The sequence below is a fragment of the Piliocolobus tephrosceles genome, chromosome 5 (assembly GCF_002776525.5).
Source record: "Piliocolobus tephrosceles isolate RC106 chromosome 5, ASM277652v3, whole genome shotgun sequence".
Classification (NCBI taxonomy): Eukaryota; Metazoa; Chordata; class Mammalia; order Primates; family Cercopithecidae; genus Piliocolobus; species Piliocolobus tephrosceles.
In genome coordinates, this window is record NC_045438.1 from 59,048,957 (window position 1) to 59,074,408 (window position 25,452).

The 25,452-nt window shown below is 46.7% G+C and overlaps 1 protein-coding gene across 3 annotated transcripts in view; it reads left to right on the forward strand.

Annotated features, from left to right (window-relative positions):
• The window catches only part of ZDHHC14 (zinc finger DHHC-type palmitoyltransferase 14), a 312,504-nt gene that overhangs the window by 238,456 nt on the left and 48,596 nt on the right, over window positions 1-25,452 (forward strand). For 2 of the 3 annotated variants that reach the window (XM_023206071.2, XM_023206070.2), the window contains exon 4: window positions 23,027-23,164. In XM_023206071.2, coding sequence (XP_023061839.1) covers window positions 23,027-23,164 — 138 coding nt within the window. The remainder of the gene's footprint in view (window positions 1-23,026; window positions 23,165-25,452) is intronic. The other variant, XM_023206072.3, reaches the window with a different exon arrangement.

Consider the following 25,452-nt stretch of genomic DNA (forward strand, 5'->3'; position numbering starts at 1 on the left):
CCTGAGGTCAGGAGTTCGAGACTAACCATGACCAACATGGTAAAACCCTGTGTCTACTAAAAATACAAAAAGTAGCTGAGCATGGTGGTGGCTGCCTGTTATCCCAGCTACTCAGGAGGCTGAGGCAGGAGAATTGCTTGAACCCGGGAGGCAGAGGTTACCATGAACAGAGATCACGCCACTGCATTCCAGCCTGGGGGACAAGAGCAAAACTCCATCTCAGAAAAAAAAGAAAAAAGAGAAAAGAAAAAGAAAAATCTGAGGAGTTTAATGAGGTGAGCTGCATGCTTGGATTAGAAGATGCCAGAAATATGATGGAATGCAGCAACTTGGATGGAAGCAGTGAGCCCACACATGAGGAAACATCCAGTGATCTGTCCCATGGCCTCAAGAGAGTGAGTTCTCCAAGAAGCCGGCGTGGGTGATCAGTTGCTGTGAGGGCAGTCAGAGCAGGCTCATGACCCTGGTGTAGAAGTGCAGCTTACCCCTGGGACCCCGTCACCTCCCAGGGCACAGCCTGACCAGGGGTCAAGAGCTTTGCTTTTAGGGTTTGTTTAGAGCAGGGATTCCTGACCTGGGTGACATGAATGGAACTCAGGGGTCCACGAACTTGGAGAGGAAAACAATTACATCTTTATTTCCACTAACGTCTAGATGAAATTGAATATTCCCTTAATGAACATAGGAAACACATCACACTAGGGGTGTTTGTCACCACTAGAAACTGCAGCTGTTTTATACGGTGTCACGGTTATTGCAGATAGCCCAGAATAACATTTATACTTGCTACTACTTCCAAATTGTGGCAGTTGATAAACCATAGATCTTACTAGTTAGCGTATTCATAAGTAAGCATGTATTTTTCTGTATCATTATGTCAAAATTATGTTAGAAACGTTGTCTTTTTTATTGCTTTCTTTTGTCATCTCACATATTTATGTATTTAGAAACATTCTGGAAAGGGGTTCACGGGCCTCAGTGGAATGCTGAGGGCTTCATGACACACACAAGAAGGCTCAGAATCCCTGGTTCACTCTTGTTGAGGCTCATAGATTGTTAGAAAACAGACTCCCTAAGATGACAAGTCACATTATCTCTCTTCCTGACCAAAGGGCATATGTAGATTTTTTTCAAATAGTATACAATACCATTTCGCTCAAGAATGCCGCATTTGTAAGGCTCTTTTTTTAAAACAAACCAACCAACCAACTACAGTGGGCTAATTCCGCTTCCTCTCTTTCTTCCTCTTTTTCTCTCTCAACCCAAACACAGGTGTGCAGTGAGGAGTTTCCTGAGGGTGGGGAGGAAGGACCACCCACAGCGTGGCCTGCCTGGCCTGGGGTTTTCTGGAAGCAAAGGGTGTTTAACCCTTTCACTGCAAAGAAGCAACAGAAAGGGCAGTGGCAGGGTGAGGTCTGTGCAGGTGCTCCCTGCCCTTTGGTCTGGGTAAACAGAACCCATCTTCATGGCTGTTTAAACATTGGAGAGACTTCGTTCCCTCTCGTTGTTCATGTTTGCCTCAGTCCATTTATACCACCAAGAAATACTGGGACGAAAAGAACCCTCAGTGTAGTTAAAGAGATTAAAACCTGCTCACAAGAGAGAATAGAATATTGATAGCATTGTCTTAAATTTGAAGCAGCGATTCTTTCCAAGCTCCGCATGGGCTTTCTGAGGACTTGTATCATACTCGTTTCCATTGAAAGTTGACAAAAACAAGATCGTATTGCAGAATGTCTCCTTGGCTCTCACAAGTTAAATTCCTAACAATGCGATTGCCATTTATCATATGATAAAAGTCCAGTGTCTACCTGGTTTGTGCCTGAAAATCCACTGCTTATTACTACTGATTTATGGATTTGTTTTCCACCAACGAATTGAAAACACACATTTTTTTTCACCTTTGCTCATGCTGACACTTCGCTGGAGGACAGGAAGTCACACTGTGCGTGCATGGATTTACCATCATGCTGTGTGTGCTCAGAGGGGCGTCCTCAGAGCTGTACCCAGAGCGGGAAGCACGTCATTCGTTCACCCTACTTAAGATATATCCACTGACGGTTTACTGTATGTGGGCTCCATGCTCGGCTAGCTCTGGGAGACAGTGGTGAATGCGGTCAACACGGCCCTACCTGCAAAGAGCTCAGAGATACCCACCGAGGAGCACAGGTGGTTTAGGAGGCACCAGTGGTACAGGGAGGTGAGTGACAGAACAGGAAAGTCCAGCTCACATGGGAGCATACAGGAGAGATGCCCAACCTGGAGGAAGCAGCGTCGCATCTGGGCTGAGCTCTGGTTAGCCAGGCAGAGAGAGGAGAGCTAGCAGGAAGACACTGCTGCGCAAGTGGGAGGACGCCTGTGCTGAGCCCGGCAGGAGAAGGCGGGCCTGCCCGAGGGACCAGAGGTGTGGCTGACGTGGAGACTCAGGTCAGAGTGAGTCAGTGTGGCAGAGAGGGCTGCAGTAGGCCAGCGGGTAAGCAGGCACCTTATAAGCCACGCAAAGGAGTTTTGCTCTTATCTGAGGATAAGAGACAAAAGTGGCCTTATCAAATGCATGCTTCAAAAAGTGTCCTCTGTCTCTCCGGCAGAGAACAAACTGGATAGTGGCACGACGGAGCCAAGGAGACGGGAGGGAGGGCTGTCCCCACAGAGCGGGACAGGGCACTGGAGTCCAGGCCAGAGCAGTGGCCGACGAGACAGAAAGATGTGGATGATTCCGGAAAAATTTCAGCTGAAGAACCGACAGGACTTGATACTTCATTCAATTCCTGGAGTTGGGGCAAAGGAGAGTGTTTGACCCCTCTGGTGCCTGAGAGCATGGTTCTTTCCCCCATGCTACCAAGTAATACTTTTAAGGAAAAGTCGAGTTCACATATTGTAACTGGATCTCGACTTGGTAACCTGAGTCTATAAAGTATATAATTCAGTGTAAATACCTGGACCCCGTGGGATCTTGGTCTAGAACTTGATCTGTGGCAGCCTAAAATAAACATGAGGACCTCTAAACAGTGGGATCAGCTCCAAAGAGCCAGAGCTGAGCACTGCCTGTGTCAAAAGGTGCATACCTGGAGGGAAAGCGAGAGATGGGAAATAAATGTAGCAGCAACAGCACTGGACAGGACAGGCCTTAGAAGGAACCAAGGGCAGCTCGCAATGGGCAGAGAAGTCCATGGCTGGCCCTGAAGGAGAAGCTCCTTTGTGTAGGGTGATGACCACTCCAGGAGCAACTGAGGATGCTTGCCAGGGCACTCAGAATGCTCCATTTATCCAGAATGTCTCCCCATCATCATCCCTCTCTTTTGCCCGGTGATCTACAGTTTACCAAACAACGTCATAAAGAGCAGAAAGAGTTTTGTGTTGAGTGAGGTAGGTTGTTCAAGGATCTTAAATAAGAAGTGGCATCATGTGCCACAAATGGGGAGTCCACCTTCCATTCTGCTCTGAGCAGTGAGTGTCTTTCTCTGTCTTGTGGGGCCACAGAATAGGGACCAGAGGAGGTGGCCGGGCACTGAGCTTGGAGATGGTGCCCCAAGGAGGAAGCAAGCCCTTCAGGAGAGCCAATAGACAGCAATGGAATGCTTGAAGGGGCTCTGTGCAGGGGCTGAAGCTGATGGAGTCGGAAGAAGAGTCCAAAGTGTCAAGGGGAACAAGCAGTGGGACCCAGAGGCAGAGCCAGTCTGGATCAGGGTCTGCTCACCTAGGCCTGCCTTAAAGTAGCAACAACTCCTTGGGGACAAAGAACTGGGAAGTAATATCGGAACATGCTTTTTGGAAGTTTTGCCTATAACTTTGTGGGTTGAATCATTGAAGTTCATCACAGAGGGGGCTGCAGGCAGTCCCAGGGGAGTCCTTTGTTGGCATCATAGAGGCCCAAGCAGTGCCCCAACCGCCTTAAATACGGGTATTCACAGACAGCTGAACTGGGCAGATCCCCCCATGACCTGAGTCAAGAATCTACACCTGGAGTAGAAACTACCCTTCTGCCAAGAAGTTCTGCTGAGTCTCCTTTTATCTCAACAGACTCCACATTTCGGGTACCTGTCAGTCACTCCTGAGTGTCTCAGCAGCCCCTGGAGGTCAGGATGGAGGGAGGGGCTACACATTTTAAGGAGAAGAGGCAGCGTCGGACCACAGAGCGGCCTTGGTCTCAGACCCCAGACTTAGGGGACTGGAGCTCGTGGACAGACCCACGTTGTCCGAGCTCTCAACCTGAATGCAGAAAGCCAGAATACAGATTTGTTCATTTTCAACAGATGACTACAGGACCAATGTTGTCACAGGGGCCAGCATTCTCTCACCAGGCAAAACCAGCCATGGCCACTTCTCTGCCTGGTATCAAGCTGCTTGGGCAGCCAATTCATAATCAGAATGCCAATTTTGTAAGTGTAGAATGAGAAATAGAACTGCCACAGGAAGCAGAATCACTGCCTGGTTGGCCCTGTGGGACTTTCTAGAGACTTCTGTCAGATATGCTCATGTAAGACTGGGAGCCATGAATAAGTGCATTTTTTTTTTTTTTTTTTAAACGGGGTCTTGCTCTGTCTGCTGGAGTGCAGTGATGCAATCTCAGCTCACTGCAACCCCCACCTCCCAGGTTCAAGCAATCCTCCTGCCTCAGCCTCCCCGAGTAGCTCAGGCTACAGGTGCACGCCACCACATACAGCTAATTTTTGTATTTTTAGTAGAGATGGGGTTTCACCATGTTGACCAGGCTGGTCTCAAGCTCCTGACCTCAGGTGATCTGCCCACCTTGGCCTCCCAAAGTGCTGGGATTACAGGCATGAGCCCCTGTGCCTGGCGAATATGTGCACTTTTAAAAAATGATTTGATAGAGGACTCTGATCATGTAAAATAATGCATCTAATGTAAATTTTTTAATGCATGATGTCTTTTTTATTCTGTGCATTTATTTATTTAAAAACAGTTTATGACAAAAGAATGAGGCTACATGTCTAATACATTTTTTTTGGAGAGAGCATCCCTGGCCAGTAGGAAAGCCTCAACAACAGAATTTCTGGGGCCTCCCGGGCACATTTTCATCCTGTCCTGGCTTTGTCAGTGATACTCAACTATGGTGTCAGTGCCCAGGGCAAGGAGACCTTCTTCCGAGGCACAGGTAGATGTGTGCCTGCAGGTTGGAGCCGAGCCAGCAGGGGAGGGCGGCCTCTGGACAAGTGCTCACCTCATTTCTGCCTGGAATTGTCAAACTGAAACTCAGCCTTCAAAATATATTTCTTTCATACCCAGAAAAGCCACAAGCGATTGCTTCATCAAAGTCTGTCTCTGTTCATCTGACTTTCCCTGTCTGTGCATCTTTTTGACCGGCTCCATCCCTTTTGTGTGTGTGTGGTTCTTGGTTTTGTGGCTCTGAGGAGTGTGTGTTCATCTCCGTGGCTTCCTCCTTTTGCTTTCCGGAGTCTGTCTTTCTGCCAGGCTTATGTCTCTAGCTCAGACCTCTCCTTGGAGCTCCAGACTTGCATATGCAGCTGCCCACTGGACATGTCCGCTTGGGGAGATAAAAGCACACCAAATCATCCTTCCCCAGCAACCCCCACCTTGCTAAAGGCCAGCCCCACTCACAGGCTGCACAGACATGAGGATCCTCCCAACTCCTTTCTCTGCCACACCCTGCTCACCTAATCCATCACCAGGCTCTGTACAGTTTGCTTACTAGGTGGATCCCAACTTCATCCACTTCATCCCTTTCCTTCTGTGCACCGCCTTGGCCAGCTGCAAGCCGCCACCATCTCTCACCTTAACTCCACTTTCCTTCCATGCACTGCCTCAGCCAGCTGCAAGCCACCACCATCTCTCACCTTAACTCTGCGAAGGTCTCTTGAAGGACCCCCACCATCCACTCCTGCTCCTCGTCTAATCCAGCCTCTACACTGACATCAGAGTGACCATTTCCAAACAGAATCTCATTACTATGGGAAAGAGGCCAAAATCCTTAACCTGGTGTACAAGACCCACCTCTCCAACTCGGCTTGCACCGCAGTACTGCGTGCCATCTGGGCACCAGCCCCCGGGCCTCCTCTGGTTCCTCTCTGTTAATTCCTGCTCATCTTTCAGGGAGGGGTTCAGGCGTGGTCTCCTCAGGGAAGCCTGCCACTGCACACACTTCCCATAGCTCTCCATATGCTTCCTTCACAGCTCTGACCAGGGTTGTCATGGTATACACTGGGGACGTGTGGACTCAGGTGGCCAGTGTCTCTGCCCACAGGTGGGTAAGCTTCAAGAGGCCAGGCCTGTGTCAGTTTCCCTCACTGTATTCCCACCAGCCAACGCCTTGACTGGCATGCAGCTGCTCAGTAGTATTTACTGAAGGAGAGACGGGAGGGAAGAAGAAAAAGAGAATTTGATGCTCCTCTTGCTGTATCTAACTTCATGTGTCCATTGTAGTCTTCTTTGTTAGGGGAGAAAAAAAAAAAGAAAAAAAGTACATTGCTTTTTTGGCCCTTTGACGAGGTTAATGTTCTCAACTAGGGGAACAAAAAAAGCGTCTGGCATCCAATCTAAACTAAATGAAACCCATATCCCTCACCCTCAAACCTACCAGAAGTACAAATTTTAAAATGTCAGACTCCAAGAGAAGTGATCATTTAAAAAAATTAAGTCTGATCAAGAGCTAGTAAATCCTTGCACAGTTCTGGGAGAGTGGAAATGCCATCACTGAAAATGACTCATGGTGTCTTTAGGTCTGTGACTGACGCAACTTACTCATGTATTTACCTACTCAACAGATATATCTGAGGGCCTCACGTGTGCCTCCTACAAACCCGAATAAAACAGTACCTTTCAAACTTTTTGTGTTTTACAGCAGCTCGCAGTAGGAAATGCATTTTCTACTGGGATCCAGTGCACACAGATGTGCACATAAAAGGCATGAAACAGCGCTTGCCTTTCCCACAGAAGATGCCTTGATACTTTCTATTTTATTGTTTGTTTTTAGTGCTGGTCATGACCAACTAAATCAATTTCATGACTCACTATTTGATCACAGCCCTTAGTTTAAGAAACCCTGGAATAAAGCATAATTAGAGTAGCTCCTTCTGAATAGGCCCAGGATTGCACTGACTTATGCTGAAGTTAGCCCAGGGTGCCAGCCTGCCTGTGGCTGGGATTTTAGGTTGTATACCTCTGGGACCCTGGGGATGGCACATTTCGCATGCCACACGATAGGCACCTGTTGGTCTGCCTTCTTAGAACAGCTCAGTTTTTTTTTTTTTTTTTTTTTGAGACGGAGTCTGGCTCTGTCGCCCAGGCTGGAGTGCAGTGGCGGGATCTCAGCTCACTGCAAGCTCCGCCTCCCGGGTTTACGCCATTCTCTTGCCTCAGCCTCCGGAGTAGCTGGGACTACAGGCGCCCGTCACCTCGCCCGGCTAGTTTTTTTGTATTTTTTAGTAGAGACGGGGTTTCACCGTGTTAGCCAGGATGGTCTCGATCTCCTGACCTCGTGATCCGCCCGTCTCGGCCTCCCAAAGTGCTGGGATTACAGGCTTGAGCCACCGCGCCCGGCGAACAGCTCAGTTTTAAATTACTGGGTGAAATAAAGCATTTCAAGCAGCCTTGTCGGAGCAGTAGGCAGCACATCCGTCTCATCGTCTGAAATAAGTTATTTCAATTTCTGTGAACTAACCTGACCGGTCAACCATTCTTAACTTGGGGCCTAAGAACAGGCTTCAGGAAATTGTACCTAAAATGTTGTTTGAGTGCATGAGAGTGAAGGGATCCATAGCTGTCATCAGAGTTTTAAAGCAGTAGGGAACGGGAAAAAAAAAAAAGGCTAAGAATGGTTGCCTTAGAGGTTATAAACAGTTTCTGATGTTCTTGGAAAATAGTATTGAAAGGGCTGACAGTTTTAGCTTTTGCTGACTCTTCCTCTCATGGACCCCGATATCATATCCTCCTTCCTTGGTAAACTTGTTCCCATCACACCTTCGCCCAGTCAGCCTCTCCCGGGCTAGAAAATGGCAGCTCTTGGAAAGCCCCTGCTGGCTGGTGCACCTGGGTGAAGGCACCACAGCTCTTGGTGCGGGGCGGGGGGAGTGCAGAAGGCCAGGACCCAGTTCAAGTCCTCTGCCGTAGAGTCCTACATCCCGCCCACAGTGCCCCACTGTGTGGTGTTTCTTTTTTTTTTTTTTTTTTTTTTTTTTTTTTTTTTTTTGAGACGGAGTCTTGCTCTGTCGCCCAGGCTGGAGTGCAGTGGCCGGATCTCAGCTCACTGCAAGCTCGGCCTCCCGGGTTCACGCCATTCTCCTGCCTCAGCCTCCTGAGTAGCTGGGACTACAGGCGCCCGCCACCACGCCCGGCTAGTTTTTTGTATTTTTTAGTAGAGACGGGGTTTCACCGTGTTAGCCAGGATGGTCTCGATCTCCTGACCTCATGATTCGCCCGTCTCGGCCTCCCAAAGTGCTGGGATTACAGGCTTGAGCCACCGCGCCCGGCCTGTGTGGTGTTTCATAAGGGGGCAGCCCCACCTCCAGGAACTACGGAATGTAGGGGGCCCGCAACAAAATGAAAAATTGGGACAGTTGCTTAAAAATCATTAAGAATTGGCCGAGCACAGTGGCTCACGCCTGTAATCCCAGCACTTTGGGAGGCGCAGGCAGGCGGATCACCTGAGGTCAGGAGTTTGAGACGAGCTTGGCCAACATGGTGAAATCCCATCTACTAAAAATACAAAAAATAGCCCGGCAAACTCATGGTTGCCCACAACAATTACAGTCAAGTTTACCACATTTACTAGCTGACTGATTCTTTTTTTTTTTTTTTTTTGGTTGTTGTAAGTAGTGATCCATTTTAGAAAATGAAGAGTAATGAGGAAACTCAATATATAAAACAGATATAGGTCTAACTGCTGTAGTTCAAGGGGAAGAAAGCCTCAAGGCTCTCCATAGAAAAGGGGCTGTTGACTAGGCCTTAATTCTGAGGAAATCACAACCTCCTGACTGTGTGATGTTCTTAGAAAAACCCTCTAGAAATCCTCTCAGAAAACCCCATGGAATTGCTAGACAGTGATCCGCCACAAATGGGAAAATCACATTCCCAGACCATAACACTAACACTATGGCAGTTAGCAGGGCCGGGGTCACTGGTGACAAACCTGCTTCCTCTCACAGGGTCCCAGATGGACTTGATGTTCTGCTGTCTCCAGCTTGAAATTCTTCATGACTTTTTTTTTTTTTTTTCTTTGAGACAGAGTCTCTGTCACCCAGACTGGAGTGCAAGGGTGCAATCTTGGCTCACTGCAACCTCTGCCTCCCGGGTTCAAGCAATTCTCATGCCTCAGCCTCCTGAGTAGCTGGGATTACAGGTGCCCGCCACCATGCCCGGCTAATTTTTGTATTTTTAGTAGATGGGATTTCACCATGTTGGCCAAGCTTGTCTCAAACTCCTGACCTCAGGTGATCCACCCGCCTCCGCCTCCCAAAGTGCTGGGATTACAGGCGTGAGCCACTGTGCCCGGCCAATTCTTAATGACTTTTAAGCAACTGTCCCAATTTTCCATTTTGCTGCGGGCCCCCTACATTCCATAGCCAGTCCTAACTGGCAGAACTTTTGCCTGTTCTTCTGAGTGCCTTTGTTGAGAAAAGTAATTAAGGACCTGCTGACTGGACTGCAGTGACTCAGTGAAGTGCTTGCAGCTTTATGTGAACAACAAGAAACAAAAACAGCACACTATATTTAGAGCTCCAGACGTCTGTGCGGACCCAAGTCTGCTGGCAGGGGTATTGATGTCATACTTCATCATTTCTGAGTGCCATTAGAGCCACCAATCTGTTCTGGGCCTAGCCTGGGTCTGTAAGCATCCCTGTTCTCGTAAATACTTTGTAGAGTTCCTGCTACTGGGCTGGCCAGCACTTCCTCATTCAGTGAAATGTGTAGACGCAATTGACTTCAATTCTTGAAAAGTTTTATTTAGCTATGGAATTGTAGTATTTGAGTTGGAAATAACCTTTTGTAGCATATCCGACTTGCTAAGGCCCAGAAACTGTGCACATCACGTCACTAAGTAGGCAAAAGGCCAGGACCCAAGTTCAAGTCCTCTGCCATGGAGTCCTACATCCTGCCAACCGTGCCCATCATGTCGGTGTTTCATAAGGGAGCAGCATCACAGCCTGGGAACTTCACTGAGAGCTGCTCACAATAATTACAGTCAGCATTTGCCACATTTACTAGTTGACTGCATTTATTTATTTATTTATTTATTTATTTATTTATTTTATTTATTTATTTTGGTTGTTGTAAGCAGTGATCCATTTTAGAAAATGAAAAATAATGAGAAAACTCAATATATAAAACAGACATAGGTCTAACTGCTGTAGTTCAAGAGGAAGGAAGAAGAGGTGAGAGGGGGCGAGAGGCTTGCCCAGCACCCAAGGAGCTCAGCTTGGAAACCCGGACCTCAGAGCACTCGGCTCTGCAGATGCATTCAGGCTGCAGCCAGTGAGGGAGAGTGGGGCGCCAGCAGCATTAGGAACCACCTGGAGACTTCAGGCAAGAGACTCTGAGATGCCATTTGCACTGGAAGGCCCCGTTGGCAAGAGTGTGGGGGACACATAAGAGGGGTGTCCAGGAAGATGTGACAGTGGCTTCTGCAAGAGGGGACAAGAGCCGGCACAGTGCAGTGGTCTTCAGACACGGGGGATCAGGACAGGAGAGATCAGAGAGACCATGACCACCTCTTGCTGACCGCCCAGATGTGAGGGTTGAGGCGGCAGAGGGCGTGAAATGAATGGGTTCCCCCTGGGGGACACCACTAGCAAAGAAGAGGCGGCTTGTGAGGAGGAAAGATTGCAGGGAGCTTAATGACCAGAGCTCGGGACCTGCGGAAGGGGAGGGCCTATGGGACAATTAGGTCCACAAGTGTCCAAGGGGTCAGCTCACCCTAGGGAGATGCCAGGCCCAAGGCTGGAGCCAGGACTACAGTACCCACAGGCACCCTAGAGGACGAGCGGCCCTGTGCCCAGCAGGAAGAGCTGCGAGGCTGCTCCACTCCCAGGTGCGCCCTCCCTGACCTGAGCGTGTGCCATAGACCAAACCTCAAACTGAAGGGACAGGGGGATGGTGGAATCTCAGATGTATACCCTAAAATCTCAACCACACATGAGGCAGGAGGAACAGACACTTCGGGGGGTCAGACATCTGGGTGCAGGGACGGAGTGCCATGAGAATGCTGGGAGGCTCTACAGATGATATCTGGGTGTCAAACGCCCGTTCTGCACACCTGGAGTGGCTTTGCTTCTGTTCCGTGTTAGCCAAATCGGGATGGTCAGGATGTGTCCCAAGAGAACCAGACTGAGCCACAAGGACCCCTGATGGGGAGTGCTGGACCCTGGGGTTCCCTGGGCCCCCAGATCTCAGATTATGGACCATCAGAGCAGGAATGCCCTGGGGGTCTTCTGACCATCACCCACCTGGAGGCGGAAAGCCAAGCATCATCGTAAATATTATAAGCATGAATGGCAGCCTATGGAAAGAACCCTCCAGTTGAATCTGAGCATATACGGGGGAACATCTGTTCTTCTTACTTCATATAACGGGCATTAGTGACAGTCATGAGACACCACAGTATGTATATCTTTTTATTACCAGATGAGATATTATGTGAAAAAGTCCTTGAAAAGTACACGATATGGTGGTACATATCTACATTTCTTTCCTTGAGGGTTCCCTGAGGAAAGAAATACAGATATATATGGCCTTATATCTTAACAACAATAGTAATGAGATTGCATCTCCAGTTTCAACTCAGAAAAATGAAATGTCTCTGAAGTTTTGCAAAGGGTCCTCATTCTTTTTGAATATTTAAAAACATGGGTTCTACTTGGACTCACCATAGTTGACTTCTTAAGGGAACTGGCATCAATCCATGAAGCCATTGGGTCCTGCTCATAGACACAGCTCTCTGTGCCCAGACGATGTGAACTCTTTGCTACAAGATCTCAGAAACATATTTACTTTGGAGAAGCATGCTGATGGTTATATACAACTTTCTCACCGTGTGTATACATGTAGTCAGAAGGTTTTGAAGAGCCTGAGAATTGCTAGCTTTCTGTGCGTAATATGCCCATGAGACGACTCTATTATTTTGAGGATAAATTGACTGAGGGTTCAAAAAATCTTAATAACTGGATATGAAAGAACATAAGAGTCACAAGGGTGGGGGAAGTGGAAAGGGTGGTGGGCAAACATCAGAAGCTGGTTCTAGACACTGGCAATTCCATCTCACTCCAAGCTGCTTTCCTCGCCTGTCCTCTGTCAGAGGGTGGAGATCGAGTGAGTGAAATAAAGAATGTGAATGAATATTGAAAAACAGAAAACCTTCCAAATGCATCAGCCATTCTGATCTAAGGCGGCACTATTGATTTCAAGGCCCTTAATTTCTAGAGAGGCATTGAGAAGTTTCTGAGGGGTGTTGGATGATAGCACAAGTTTGTTTTTCAATTTTGTAAGATAATTATTTTATTCCATGGAGAATTAAGAAGAACTCCTAGGCATAGTTTCTGGCCCTGCAAACCCAGAGATGGCATAAGGTCAATGCTGAGGGGTTTGGGTGGGGCAGGAGTGACGTGGACTTACCGAGGACTAAGCACTGCTCACGTGGAGCTTATCTCAGAGTTTCACAAATGACAGGTGGAGAATGACCGAAGACTACCAACACACAAAGACCGTTTTTGAGGCTATACAAATTTGAACTTACATGACTGATTTCTTTTTTTTTTTTGAGACCAAATCTCACTGTCACCCAGGTTGGAGTGCAGTGGCACTATCTTGGCTCACTGCAACCTCCGCCTCCCGGGTTCAAGTGATTTTTGTGCCTTGGCCTCCTTAGTAGCTGGGATTACAGGTGCCTGTCACCATGCCCAGCTAATTTTTGTATTTTTAGTAGAAATGGGGTTTCACCATATTGGCCAGGCTGGTCTCAAACTCCTGACCTCAAATGATCCACCCACCTCGGCCTCCCAAAGTGCTGGGATTGCAGGCATGAGCCCCCGCACCTGGCCACATGACTGATTTTACCATGGTGATATAGAGCCCTGATTCAGCTCCAAATTCTAGGAAGCCCAGAGACCTCTCCAGTGGGCTCTTATTCCAATTCTTAGCAAATAGGAGAGTGCTGGGTGCAGGAACTCAATCTTTCCTACCTAGTTAAAATTTCTCATTTCAAATGGCAACCCTCCACACACTAAATTTGGAAAATTGTGGGATTTCCTTTCGGATCCTAAAGGAATTCACTTTTTAAATTATCCTCATTTCTACTCACTTGTTTACATCTCCTTTTGAGAATTATTTACATTACAAATGAAACCATCTTTCTTCACCTTCTTCTTCACTCTCTCAAGGCCTTTCTTTCTCTTCTCAATGGCTTGATAATCATCTTTGTTTCTGCCCAGCGGAGGTTACTCAGGGTGTCACTTGCGTCAGAATGTCGGCCTCTGCAGTGCACATTTGTCCTCCTCGAATCACAAAATTCACCCAACATTGGAAAGCAGTGTTAAAAAACAGGATTTATGGGGAGGCCAAGGGAGGTGGATCACTTGAGGTCAGGAGTTCAAGACCAGCCTGGCCAATATGGTGAAACCCCCGTCTCTACTAAAAATTAAAAAAAAAAAATTATATATATATATATGGCTGGGCATGGTATTGCATTCCTGTAATTCCAGCTACTTGGGAGACTGAGGCAAGAGAATCGCTTGAACCCAGGAGTCAGAGGTTGCAATGAGCCAAGATTGTACCACTGTACTCCAGCCTGGACGGCAGAGTGAGACTCCACCTCAAAAACAAAAACAAAAACAGAATTTAAACAAACCCAAAAAAGATGAGGAAGTAGAAAGGTGTAAAGTTGCCTATTTGGGGAGCTGAAGGGAACTCTGTTGTCTACTAGTCAAGCTCCGTCATTTCATGCCCACAGGGACTTAGCCACCTGCCAGGTGGTGGCAAGACCAAGGCAGGAGCCAGTGAGACCTGGGTGGGGAGGGGAGGAACACCTTAGAGTCAGCCACTTCGCTGTCCAAGGTTTTTACATTGTAGCATAAAGGTCACGGCCGTGCTACATTTTACTAATTGGTTTTACACTGAAATGTTTTAGTTTTAAGGTTTTTTGTTGTTGTTTTTTTTTAACAAATGGAGCTAAATGATGTAGAATCTTAATTTATAAGACACTGGCAAGGACTCAAAACCAGAAGAATTCATGTAGATACCAATAAAACAGAGTCTTTGTGCATTAAATTTTCCAGCTCAAAGGCATCTTAGAGCTTATCAAATTGAACATTTTACCTGTGAAGAAATTTAGTCTCTGTGCTGAAGTGCTGTAATAATACTTTAAGGACACAGAATTAGTTAATATGATTTCTTGATTGTGTTTCTTCATACGATTAAGCAGATAGGACTTATTTTTACAACAGGAGCTGAGAAGAGAGGGTGGGGGAAGAAACCATACCTGATACATTGCTTTACCCAAGAGAACCCTCGCAGTCCATTTTCTGTTGCTATAATTGAATACCTGAGGCTATGTAATATACAAAGAAAAGGGATTTATTTCTTAGGGTTCTGGAGGCTGGAAAGTCCAAGATTGAGGGAATGCATCTGATGAGGGCCTTCTTGCTGACGGGGACACTGCAGAGTCTCAAGGTGGCCCAAGGCATCACATATGGTGTGGGGGCTGGGCATGCTGGCTCAGGTCTCCCTTCCTCCTCTTAGGAAGCCACGAAGGCCGCACCCTGATGACCTCAGCTGCCCCTAATTACCTCTCAAATGCCATTGTCAGATTTCTTATCCTCTTTTTTTTTTTTTTTTTTTTTTTTTGACACAGAGTGTCGTTCTGTCACCCAGGCTGGAGTGCAGTGGCAAGATCTCGGCTCACTGCAAGCTCCGCCTCCCGGGTTCACGCCACTCTCCTGCCTCAGCCTCCCAAGTAGCTAGGACTACAGGCGCCCGCCACCTCACCCAGCTAGTTTTTTGTATTTTTTCAGTAGAGACGGGGTTTCACCGTGTTAGCCAGGATGGTCTTGATCTCCTGACCTCGTGATCCGCCCATCTCGGCCTCCCTAAGTACTGGGATTACAGACTTGAGCCACCGCGCCCAGCCTCTTATCCTCTTAATACAGTTACAATGTGGATTACGTTTCAATGTGAGTTTCACAGGGGGCAAATATTCAAACCCTAGCACCCCCCAAGCTCCACAATCTGAACAATAATGTTTGCCAAGCAGCTTTATCAAATCCATGTCTCTATAAGAAGTTTCTGCTTCTTCCAACATTCACTTTGCTGAGGATGAGGCCACTTTGACTTGATTGAGGGTGGATCTCTCCACACGTGGGTGGGTTCTTTTCCTGTGCTGCAGAGTCCCAAGGGACCCTGGACACAAAGGCCAGGCCTGGTGTGGTAGGTCCCATTGTGTCCCCATTCCTGCTGCCATGCTGGGCCTTGGGTACCCATCACCCGATCAGCTTGAGTGTCTGCTCCAGCAGGGATGCTTTGGGTCCTTGGGGCACTCTGGCACAGCAGCCAGCAGAGAATTGAAGGAGGAGGCAGTCACAGGTGGTGTCTCAGGGTGCAAATAACATGTGGCTTCCAGTACTGACTCCTCCATCTGCAGTTTTCATACCTGTAAAATGGGAATAATAACATTGAGTTCATCCGGTTTCGTGAGAATTAAATGACACAGTCCATGTAAAATTCTTAGCACAATGCCCAACACAAAGCAAGGTCAGGTAGAAAGATTATATAAAAACAGGGGTAGGTGGAGCAAGGCAGGTGAGGTTGCTTTTCAGAACTCTCCTGAGTCATCGGACACAGTAGCAAAGCTATTGTAACTTAGATCTTACCAAAAGACCTAGAGCCGAATGAATCATTTACAGTCTAAGGAAGGGCTTGGTCCTCTAATCCTTCAACTAGTTTAATATTTAAATATATTCCTATTGCATAATTTTATGAATTATGTGGTGACCATAGAGGCCGGATACAGTATGTTCCACTGGATCTCAACATTTGTCTTTCTAAACAACAAATAGAATGTACCTCATAAGGCAAAATTTTTCTAATTTTGGAGGTAAAAAAGCCCTACGTTTAAAGAAAAATAATTTTCTACTTCAGACCTTTAAAAACATGTGACTTAATTTAAATGTGATTAACATTTAAATTAGAAATTTAAACTTCAATTGCACATTTCCATCTATTTTCCACCAGATTCTCAAGACGCTCTTGGGGAACGAGGCTGAGATTCTTATTCCCCACATCCTGACCAAGCTGAGCCACCGTCTGCCAAGAGCCTGTGACCGCTGCATGGAGAATGCAGAATTCTGGCTCTGGGTCCCCTCTCCATTGCCCGTCCCTGGCCGCAGGACATAATTTTTATTGAACTCTGGATCCACTCTTGAGGGCCTGTGTTAGAACCCAACTTCTGGGAGAGTTCAAATTCTTAACATTTCTTGCCAAACATTTCATTCCCATCTCCAGCAGCCTTCAAATACAACTTTTGCAAATACTTTCCCCTCAATATTTCAGCGGATTTTTTGGTCCCTGTCCTAGTGTAATAATTCTCCGCTTCTCCATATTTGTAAGGCCCCTTTTTCATATTTGATCTCTTTCAGAAATTAAATCTCCCTCTAATCTGAGGAAAGGTGCAGCTGACTAAGCTCAAGATGGGGCCAGTGTTCTGACCTTTCTCACTGATTTCCTCCACTGTTAGATATGGAGTATAGTACCTACCCCCAGGACTGCTGACAAGTTAAATGAAATGGTGCTTCCAGCAGATACTCGGTAACTGGTAGCTTTCCTTAATCATTAATAATATTGTTTTAGGCTGAGTGTGGTGGCTCACGCCTGTAATCCTAGCACTTTGGGAGGCTGAGGCAGGTGGATCACCTGAGGTCAAGAGTTCGAGACCAGCCTGGCCAACATGGCAAAATCCCGTCTCCACTAAAAATATCAAAAAAATAAAAATAAAAAAAAAACCAGATGTGGTGGTGGGCATGCCTGTAGTCCCAGCTACTCGGGAGGCTGAGGCAGGAGATACTGCTTGAACCCAGGAGGCAGAGGCCGCAATGAGTCGAGATCATGCCATTGCACTCCAGCCTGGGCAACAGAACAAGCCTCCATCTCAAAATATAAATAAATAAATAAATAACATAAAATTGTTTTCATCATTATTTAGAGTTTTAGGTTCACAAAATAGGACCATAGCTCTTTTACCTGAACTATGTTGCCACTGGTCACTTTAGTGGAACCTTCTTTGTCCACTTAGGATCTGAGGGCAGGTGACTTGCATTCCACTGTAGCCTCTGAGGCTCTCACTGGTGCACCATGGAGCTTGAGTAAAACCACCCCTGCCTCCCGCCATCTCTCTCCTCCCACTCTTTCTGCATGAGCTGATCCTGGCCAACTGTTGTCAGTTCTTAGCACCTAGTCAGTATCTCCCAGCCCTCAACCTTCTCAGAATGTATTCAGAAGTCCTGGACCCCGGTTTTGTCTTATGCTTGGTATGTCCAGAATCTCATGTTTTGCTCACATTTGTCAATGTCTTCACCTGGCAAACTGGAGTAGTGATCACTCATAGACCTACTGAACAAGATTGAAAACATTTCTGCCTTTACTTAATCCATAGTTACTGGGTATCTACTGCATGCCAGGCACATAGGTGCCAGGGCTCTGAGGGTGACTAGAAATGATTCCTCCCCTCTGGGAACCAGCTGGATGAAAGAGGAGAGCAGGTCCACAGGTCACTGCGGGCAGCTCGGTGCCACCAGAGGCATGGCCAGGATCCTTGGGCTAGCTAACCGTCTTGTTATTTTCTAGAACCTTCCAGGTTTTCCAGCCATCCCCCACCCTCAGTATTCCATTCACCAGCTGGCTCTTGGGGAGTAGCTCCTTATCTTTTGATATGGTTATGCCTTGTGTCCCAACCCAAATCTCATCCTTAATTGTAGTTCCTATAATCCTCACGTGTGGTGGGAGGACCCAGTGAGAGGTAATTGAATCATGGGGGCAGTTTCCCCCATGCTATTCTTGTGATAGTGAGTGAGTTCTCATGAGATCTGATGGTTTTACAAGGGACTTCCCCCTTCACTCACCTCTCATTCTTCTCTCTTCTGCTGCCTTGTGAAGAAGGACATGTTTGCGCCCCCTTCCACCATGATTATAAGTTTCCTGAGGCCTCTCCAGCCCTGCGGAACTGTGAATCAATTAAACCTCTTTCCTTTGTAAATTACCCAGTCTTAGGTATGCCCTTATAGCAGCATGAGAACAGACTAATACATCTTTTTTTTTTTTTTTTTTTGAGACAGAGTCTCACTGTGTTGCCCAGGCTAGAGTGCAGTGGCACTATCTCAACTCACTGCAGCTTGCAGCTTCTACCTCTCAGGTTCAAGTAATTCTCCTGCCTCAGCCTCCTGAGTAGCTGGGACTATATGCACACACCACCACATCCAGCTAACTTTTGTATTTTTAGTAGAGACGGGGTTTCACCATGTTGGCCAGGATAGTCTCGATCTCCTGACCTCGTGATCTGCCTGCCTCAGCCTCCCAAAGTGCTGAGATTGCAGGCATGAGCCACTGTGCCCAGACCTAATACATCTTTTAAAATGAATTCTCCAGAGATACTATGGTATAGAGACCACTGCCTTCTGGCAGGACCCGAACTTTAGAATCAAGGAATGTGGCAGCAACTTCAAAGTGTTTGTTAAAGAACTTCCCATCACATGCGCCCTTAGCCCTGCCACCTCTGGCACACAGGACAGCCATTCAGTTTTTCCACACAGAAGGTATAGAAATAATACACTAAGTTTGGCTGTGTGGAGCTTCTCAGATGTGCTCACTTGGGCCCCGGGGAGCTATGTCATGTGTTGGTTGCAGTCCCTTGCTCTCTCCCCAGCTCAGCTTGTGCCTAATTCTTGCCAACTTTCTATCCTGGATACTGAATGACACTAGCCTCCCCACTGGAAGGTATAACTCTGACAGCTCTTTAGCTTCCGCTCCTCTGAGCGCATTCAGAGCTGGAGGCAGGAGGGTGGCTCTCCCACCAGGACAGGGTGGGCCACCATGTGAGGTCTCACTGCTTTTCCATGGCCTGTTCTCTTCCTTGACCCGAAAAGGAAGAATGCTGTCTGCTGCCAACAATGGCAATCCAGCTGACTGACATGGAAGCTAAATTAGGAGTTCATTCCTTGGATCTGAGGAGTATTTTTGCATCTGAAAATTGTGTCCTCATCAAATAACACAAGGAACTCTTTGAAGTCATGGTGTCCTATGTTGTGGCTGTTTCTTCTTAGTATTCCAAGCACCTGATACAGTACTGGGTACATGGAAAATACTCAGTAAAGGCAGTGTAGCATTTAATGAACAGAAGCTCAAGTTGGGACACAAAGAGAGCTGGGCCTCCATCCCAGCTTTGCGATACATTAATTGTGTGACCTTGGGCAATGCACTTACTCTGCAGATTTCCTTTTGATAGGATGAGAGTGTATTCAGTTACTTGACAAATATGTGTTAGGCTTAGAGTAGGGTTGGCAGACAAGCACAAGTGTAAAACAAATGTGAGGATGTCTTAGTCCATTTTGTGCTGCTATAACAGAGTACTACAGACTGGGTAATTTATAAAGAACAGAGATTTAGTCTCTTACAGGTCTGGAGGCTGGGAAGTCCACAGCCATGGAACCTACATCTGGGAAGGGTCTTCTTGCTGTGTCCTCCCATGGCAGAAGGCGGGAGGGCAAGTGAGTGTGAGAGGCGGAGGGGGATCATTCCTTTATCAGGAGCCCGCTCCCATAGTAACAGCATTAATCCTAAGCCATTCATAAGAGCATAGCCCTCATGACCTCATCCCCTCTTCAGTGCCCCACGTCTCAACACTGTTGCACTGGGGACTAAGTTTCCAACACACGAACTTTGGGGGACACATTTAGACCATAGCAGATTCCTTCAGATGAAGCCAGGGTCCAGCTGATTGGACTTGCCCATGGGTTGGATGTCGGGGTGAGAGAAAGAGCAGGGTCAGGAACGATGCCTGGGGTTCTGAGCTGAGCAACTGGTCAGATAGAGAGTCTGAAGAGGCACGTGTTTGGGGAGGGAGGACAGGATGTCCTCTCTGGGACAAGTCAAGTTTGAGGGCCAGTCAGGCCGTTCAGCAGGAGTCTGTTGCTGAAGATGAGAGGCCGCCATTCTGGAGTCATCAGTGTAGAGTGGCATGTGGACCTTGGGATGAAAAGGGATCGCCAGTGAGAGAAAAAGACAGTCCATGGAAAAGAGACCCTGGGTGCAACTGATCATCAGATGTTGGGCAGAGAGGAAAGCACAGACAGGGAAGTGGGGAGAGCACACAGGCTTGAGGTGCAAGAGTGTGGGGTGGGGGTTAGGCGGGTGAGACCACCGGCCCAAGGACTCTGATGCTTCCTGACTCCTCGGAGGCACCCACTGAGCCTCTCAGACTCATTACCACCATAAACTCAACAAACACAACAGAGGACATGAAAAATATTCAGTAGGGTAATTTCTCAGTGAGCCTAGATTTTTAGTGGGATTCCTGCCACTAAAATCCCAGAAAATGTTTGCCAGAAAAAGTTTTCAATACAAGTTTCTAGACAGGAACTGCTTTTAGCTCAGGGCTACTGGAGAGCCAGGAGTTCACACCCATCTCTAAGACGGCACTGGTTTCCCAAGAAGCTCCCAGACTCCTCGAGCAACTGTCTCATTGGCATCATCTGTCGCTTTCACTTCGGTAGTTACTCTGCCTCCATCGGGAAAGCACAGTGTCACAGCTTAGCTGTTATTAAACTTTCTAAGCTAAAAATACGACTGACTCCTATGGTAGAAATGTAGTGTGCTACAAGACCTTCATGCTGGTCCCTGGTGTTAACGATGCCTCCCAGGCCCTACGTCCTTCTTTGCTGGTAGGCAATTTTCACTTCAGTTAAGAGGCTCAAACCCACCGCATGCGGGACTGAGAGATCAGCCTTCCTAGAGTGAGTAGGAGATTCCAACGCAGCATGTGCTTTTATGCCCCCAGCTTTCACTCTCCTGCCCATTTTCTTTAGTCATACATTGAGAAGAAAAGTGGTTTCTCAAAATGACAGCCTTCAGGTCTTAGGAAATTCTGGCTGATTCAGATTCTTTTCTCTGTGTGCACATCGTCACATAGATAGACCTCTCATTATACAGACTGTGTAGATCAGTAACTTGGGGAAACGAGGTTTGTTTGCTGTTAATATTTAAACACTTAATTTTTTTTTTTAGAGCTGTTTTAGATTCACAGCAAAATTGAGAGGCAGGTCCAGAGAGTTCCCATCCACCCCTCCCCTCCACGTGCACAGCCTCCCCCATTATCAGTATCTCCCATCATAGTGGATAAATTTGTCAGGATTGATGAACGTGCATTGATACATCATTATCATCCAACGTCCACAGTTTAGGGTTCGCTCTAGGTGTGGTCCATTCTGTGGCTTTGGGCAAACGTATGATTGCATGTTTCTGCCATTCCAGTATCACACAGAGTATTTCCCCAGCCCTGGGTATTCTCTGTGATACACCTGATATACCTGCACAGCCCTCCCCAGCCCCAGGGAGGTTGTTTTTGTGCAGGTTTTGCTTTCCCAGCCATGGGGGGCCAGCGACACATGTTAACATGTAACTCACATGGGTAGGCTCATACAAATGAGTGTCAGCATCTTATAGGCCATCAGCTTATCACCAGGTCAGGGAGCTCTGAAATCTCAAGTTCTCAGCTCAGATTGGCTGTTTCTTGTTACTGCCACTTGCAGACAGCAATGATTATCTTGCAGTTCCTCTGCCACCACCGTCATTCAGGTGTCCTCATGCCCTTTTCAAGAAACAAGTTTGCATTTGACCAAAAACACAAGATGACCAATTTATGATACATGACCAGAAAGTCATGAAACTAACTACCTTGCCTAACTTTATAATGTTTTAGTTATATGGTCACACCTCATATAGCACTCCCGATATGTTTTCAAGCACATAGAGATAGATGAAATATGAAAACTGGATACAAGTTCAGTTTAGAAAAGAGCTGGAGGAGAAAGCTAAGTCATATGCCCAGCGGTGTCCTCCCCAGCCACCACAGGCAGTCTTGTATGAACGGGTGTGTTAGGATGATGTTCTCAATAGAAGATCAGCTGAGGAGTCAAGAGAAGCCCTTTGCCGTTACTTGCAAGGGGAAGAACAAATCTTAAATGCATTACAGACTTTGTGTGCAGATGTCCAGGTGAGAGGCCTTGCATCTGCACTTAGGGTACCATGGGTAATCAAGTAATGATGTCCATATCAGACCCTCTCTCGTTTACAAAGTGCCAGAGGCAGCCCGTACGATAAGAAAATGGGAGCAGCTCTCAAAGGCCTGACCTCAAGTTCTAGTTCCTCTGCTTCTGAGCTGAATGGCCCAGTGCAAGCAGTCTCCCATCTCTCTAAGCCTCAGTTTGCCCACCTGTAAAATAGGGTAATACCATCATTTTCTTCATAGGAATGTTTTGAGGCTAAATGTATTAATAAATGTGATTGATATCTGCTGAACGGTTGTAACTGAGGACAAAGGATTGTCCCTCTGTCCTGTCCCAGGCCCCTTGTGGCCTCTCTCTATGGCCATTTACTATGCAAAGAAGGTCACTTGATTGACATCCAACCCCAGCCCAGAACTTACCATCAGGCGACATGGTTGGTTCCCTCTTAAGGGAAGGTTGTTTAGTGAATCGAAGAGGTTTCTTTTACCAAAGAGAGAAATCTTTACTTTCCAAAAGAAATGAGATTTGCCCTCCTATTTCTTTAAGTTGCCATTTAAGAAGAATGCATACGCTTTGTTTTTTCAAAACAGCTGCGTTCTGTTGAAAGAATGACGATGTCCTTGAACTGTCTTGATGTGAAGCATTTCTTTGAGTAGTTAATTTGGAAATATGCAGAATAATATCATTGTCTTATATTATCAGAGTATTGGGTGGGAGGGACGGGGCTCCTGCAAGTAAAAAGACATTTTATTAATTGATTTCCACTTTTTTTTTTCTGCCTCTCATTTCAGAACGGTTTGATCACCACTGTCCCTGGGTAGGCAACTGTGTGGGGAAAAGAAACTACAGATTTTTTTATATGTTTATTTTATCTCTGTCTTTTCTGACAGTCTTTATATTTGCATTCGTTATCACCCACGTCATTCTTCGTAAGTATGCTGGCGAAATCAGATTACGTATGTAACCATTTGCCTGACTTTGGTTTTCCGATTTGATTTTGATTTAATATTTTGATCATTTCGGGCTCTCTCTTTCCCTTTCTTTCTCCCTTTCCTCCCCTCCTCACTTCCAGCCTGCCTCGCTTTTGTTTCTCACCCTCCTCCATCCCTCCTCTGTCCCCTGTCATCCCCCAGTCCCCACCCCATCTTTCACAGCATTTTCCAGGGTTCACACCTGGGCCAGGCTGCGCTTTCACCAACAATACCTCCTCCTCGATACGCACATCCCTATTCCAACCTCAGTGACCTCACTTTTTCTCCTGCTAACGGGTCCCCTGGAAGACTCATCCCCACATTTTGCACAAGGGACAATGTGCTGCAGTGATGACCATTGAAGAGCAGGGTTTTCTTCCTTCATGTGATACCACCTTATGCAGGAACAGTCACCAGTCACCCTCCCTAGAAAAGATGTCTGGGAAGAAAGACTAGGTTTTCTTGCACACAAATCTATATATGTTAAAAACATACATTTGACAAGATGTTTAAGTATCTGCTAGAACATGAGCTAACTACCCCTGACATATAAAGGAAGCAACTTTGATTAAAAATTAGATTTGGAAATCAATGATTTTAATATCGATTTGCCTAAGCAAGTGACATTTTTTCATTTCCTATTCTGAGGGTTGTAACTTTGAATTTCTTTTGTCTCTTGGTCATTCACTTTCCTACAATAGAAAGTAATGAGAAGGAAGTGAATTTGCATTGAGTTATAAATTTAGGCCTTTGAACTTCCATTACAGTACGAACCACAACATTAAGCACTAGCCTTGCCTCTTGTCTGCATTCCTGAAGCGTAACCCCTCATTAGCAAGTCCGTAGCTTCTTTCTGGAATGTTTCCGTAAGTATCTGCACAAAGGCTTCAGGCCGAAGTGCTCAAACCACAAATGGCATGGGCTGGGCTCAGGCTCATGTTAGGAGCACATCTTCCTCCCTTTCTCTTCTGGTGGGTTCCTATGGGGGTGGGGAACTGGGTGGGAGGAAATATTTTGCATTCATTCTTTTTGAATATTAGTCAAATTGGGCCGTTAAATGGACCATCCCAAATTTTCATAGGTACTTTCAATCCTAGTTCCCATTCTTTCTGGCTATAATCTTTCATCCAAATGTGACACAAATATGTAATATGTGCTTGAGAGCCATAACTTGGTGGACTTGCAAGAGGAGAATGGACACCCGCCTTTTCCACACCAGCTGGGCAGGATGCAGACAGGGACATCCTCTGGCTCTATTTTCGCAGTCCTCAAAATGGCAAAAATGTGGCTAGGGTCCTATCTGTGCATTAATAGACAAAAGAAGCAGAGAGAACGACTAGGATATTATATGTTATTTTCAAAGAAGCAGTTGTTGACACAACTAGGGAAGAAATACGAACCGATCCTCCAGCACACACGTGACACTGAAAAGCAGTGCTTAGACATTTTTATTTTTATTTTTGAGATGGAGTGTCGCTCTGTTGCCCCAGGTGGAGTGCAGTGGTGGGATCTCGGCTCACTGCAGCCCCCGCCTCCCAGGTTCAGACAGCTCTCCTGCCTCGAGTAGCTGGGATTACAGGCGTGGGCCACAGTGCCTGGCTAATTTTTGTATTTTTAGTAGAGATGGGGTTTCACCATCTTGACCAGGCTGGTCTCGAACTCCTGACCTCAGGTGATCTGCTTGCTTCGGCCTCCCAAAGTGCTGGGATTACAGGCGTGAGCCACCCCACCAGGCCTAGACATTGTATTTTTATATCACCTTTAACAACCTCAAGATGCTTTTGTGTATATTATGGGATTGTATTTATGGCCTTGTCCCTACATTGTGGATATCAAGGGCCAGTTGTCACATGCTTAGTCGTATACATAAACTCAAGGAACACACACACGCATGCTCATGGTCTCACACGTACTCACACCCTTACACACCCACACACACTAGCCACACTCATACATATATACTCACCAATATACTCACACACACCCTTACACAGCCACACTCATACTCACACATACCCTTACCCACACCCACATTCACATATACCCTTACCCACAGACATCCTTACATACCCACATACCCTTACACACCCACCTGCACTCACACACCCTTACCCCCACACACTCTAGTCACATTCACACTCATATATACTCACCAATAAGCTCACACATGCATATCCTCACTCCCTTACACACCCACATTCACACACACTCATACCCTTACATGCCCACACACCCTTACATGCCTA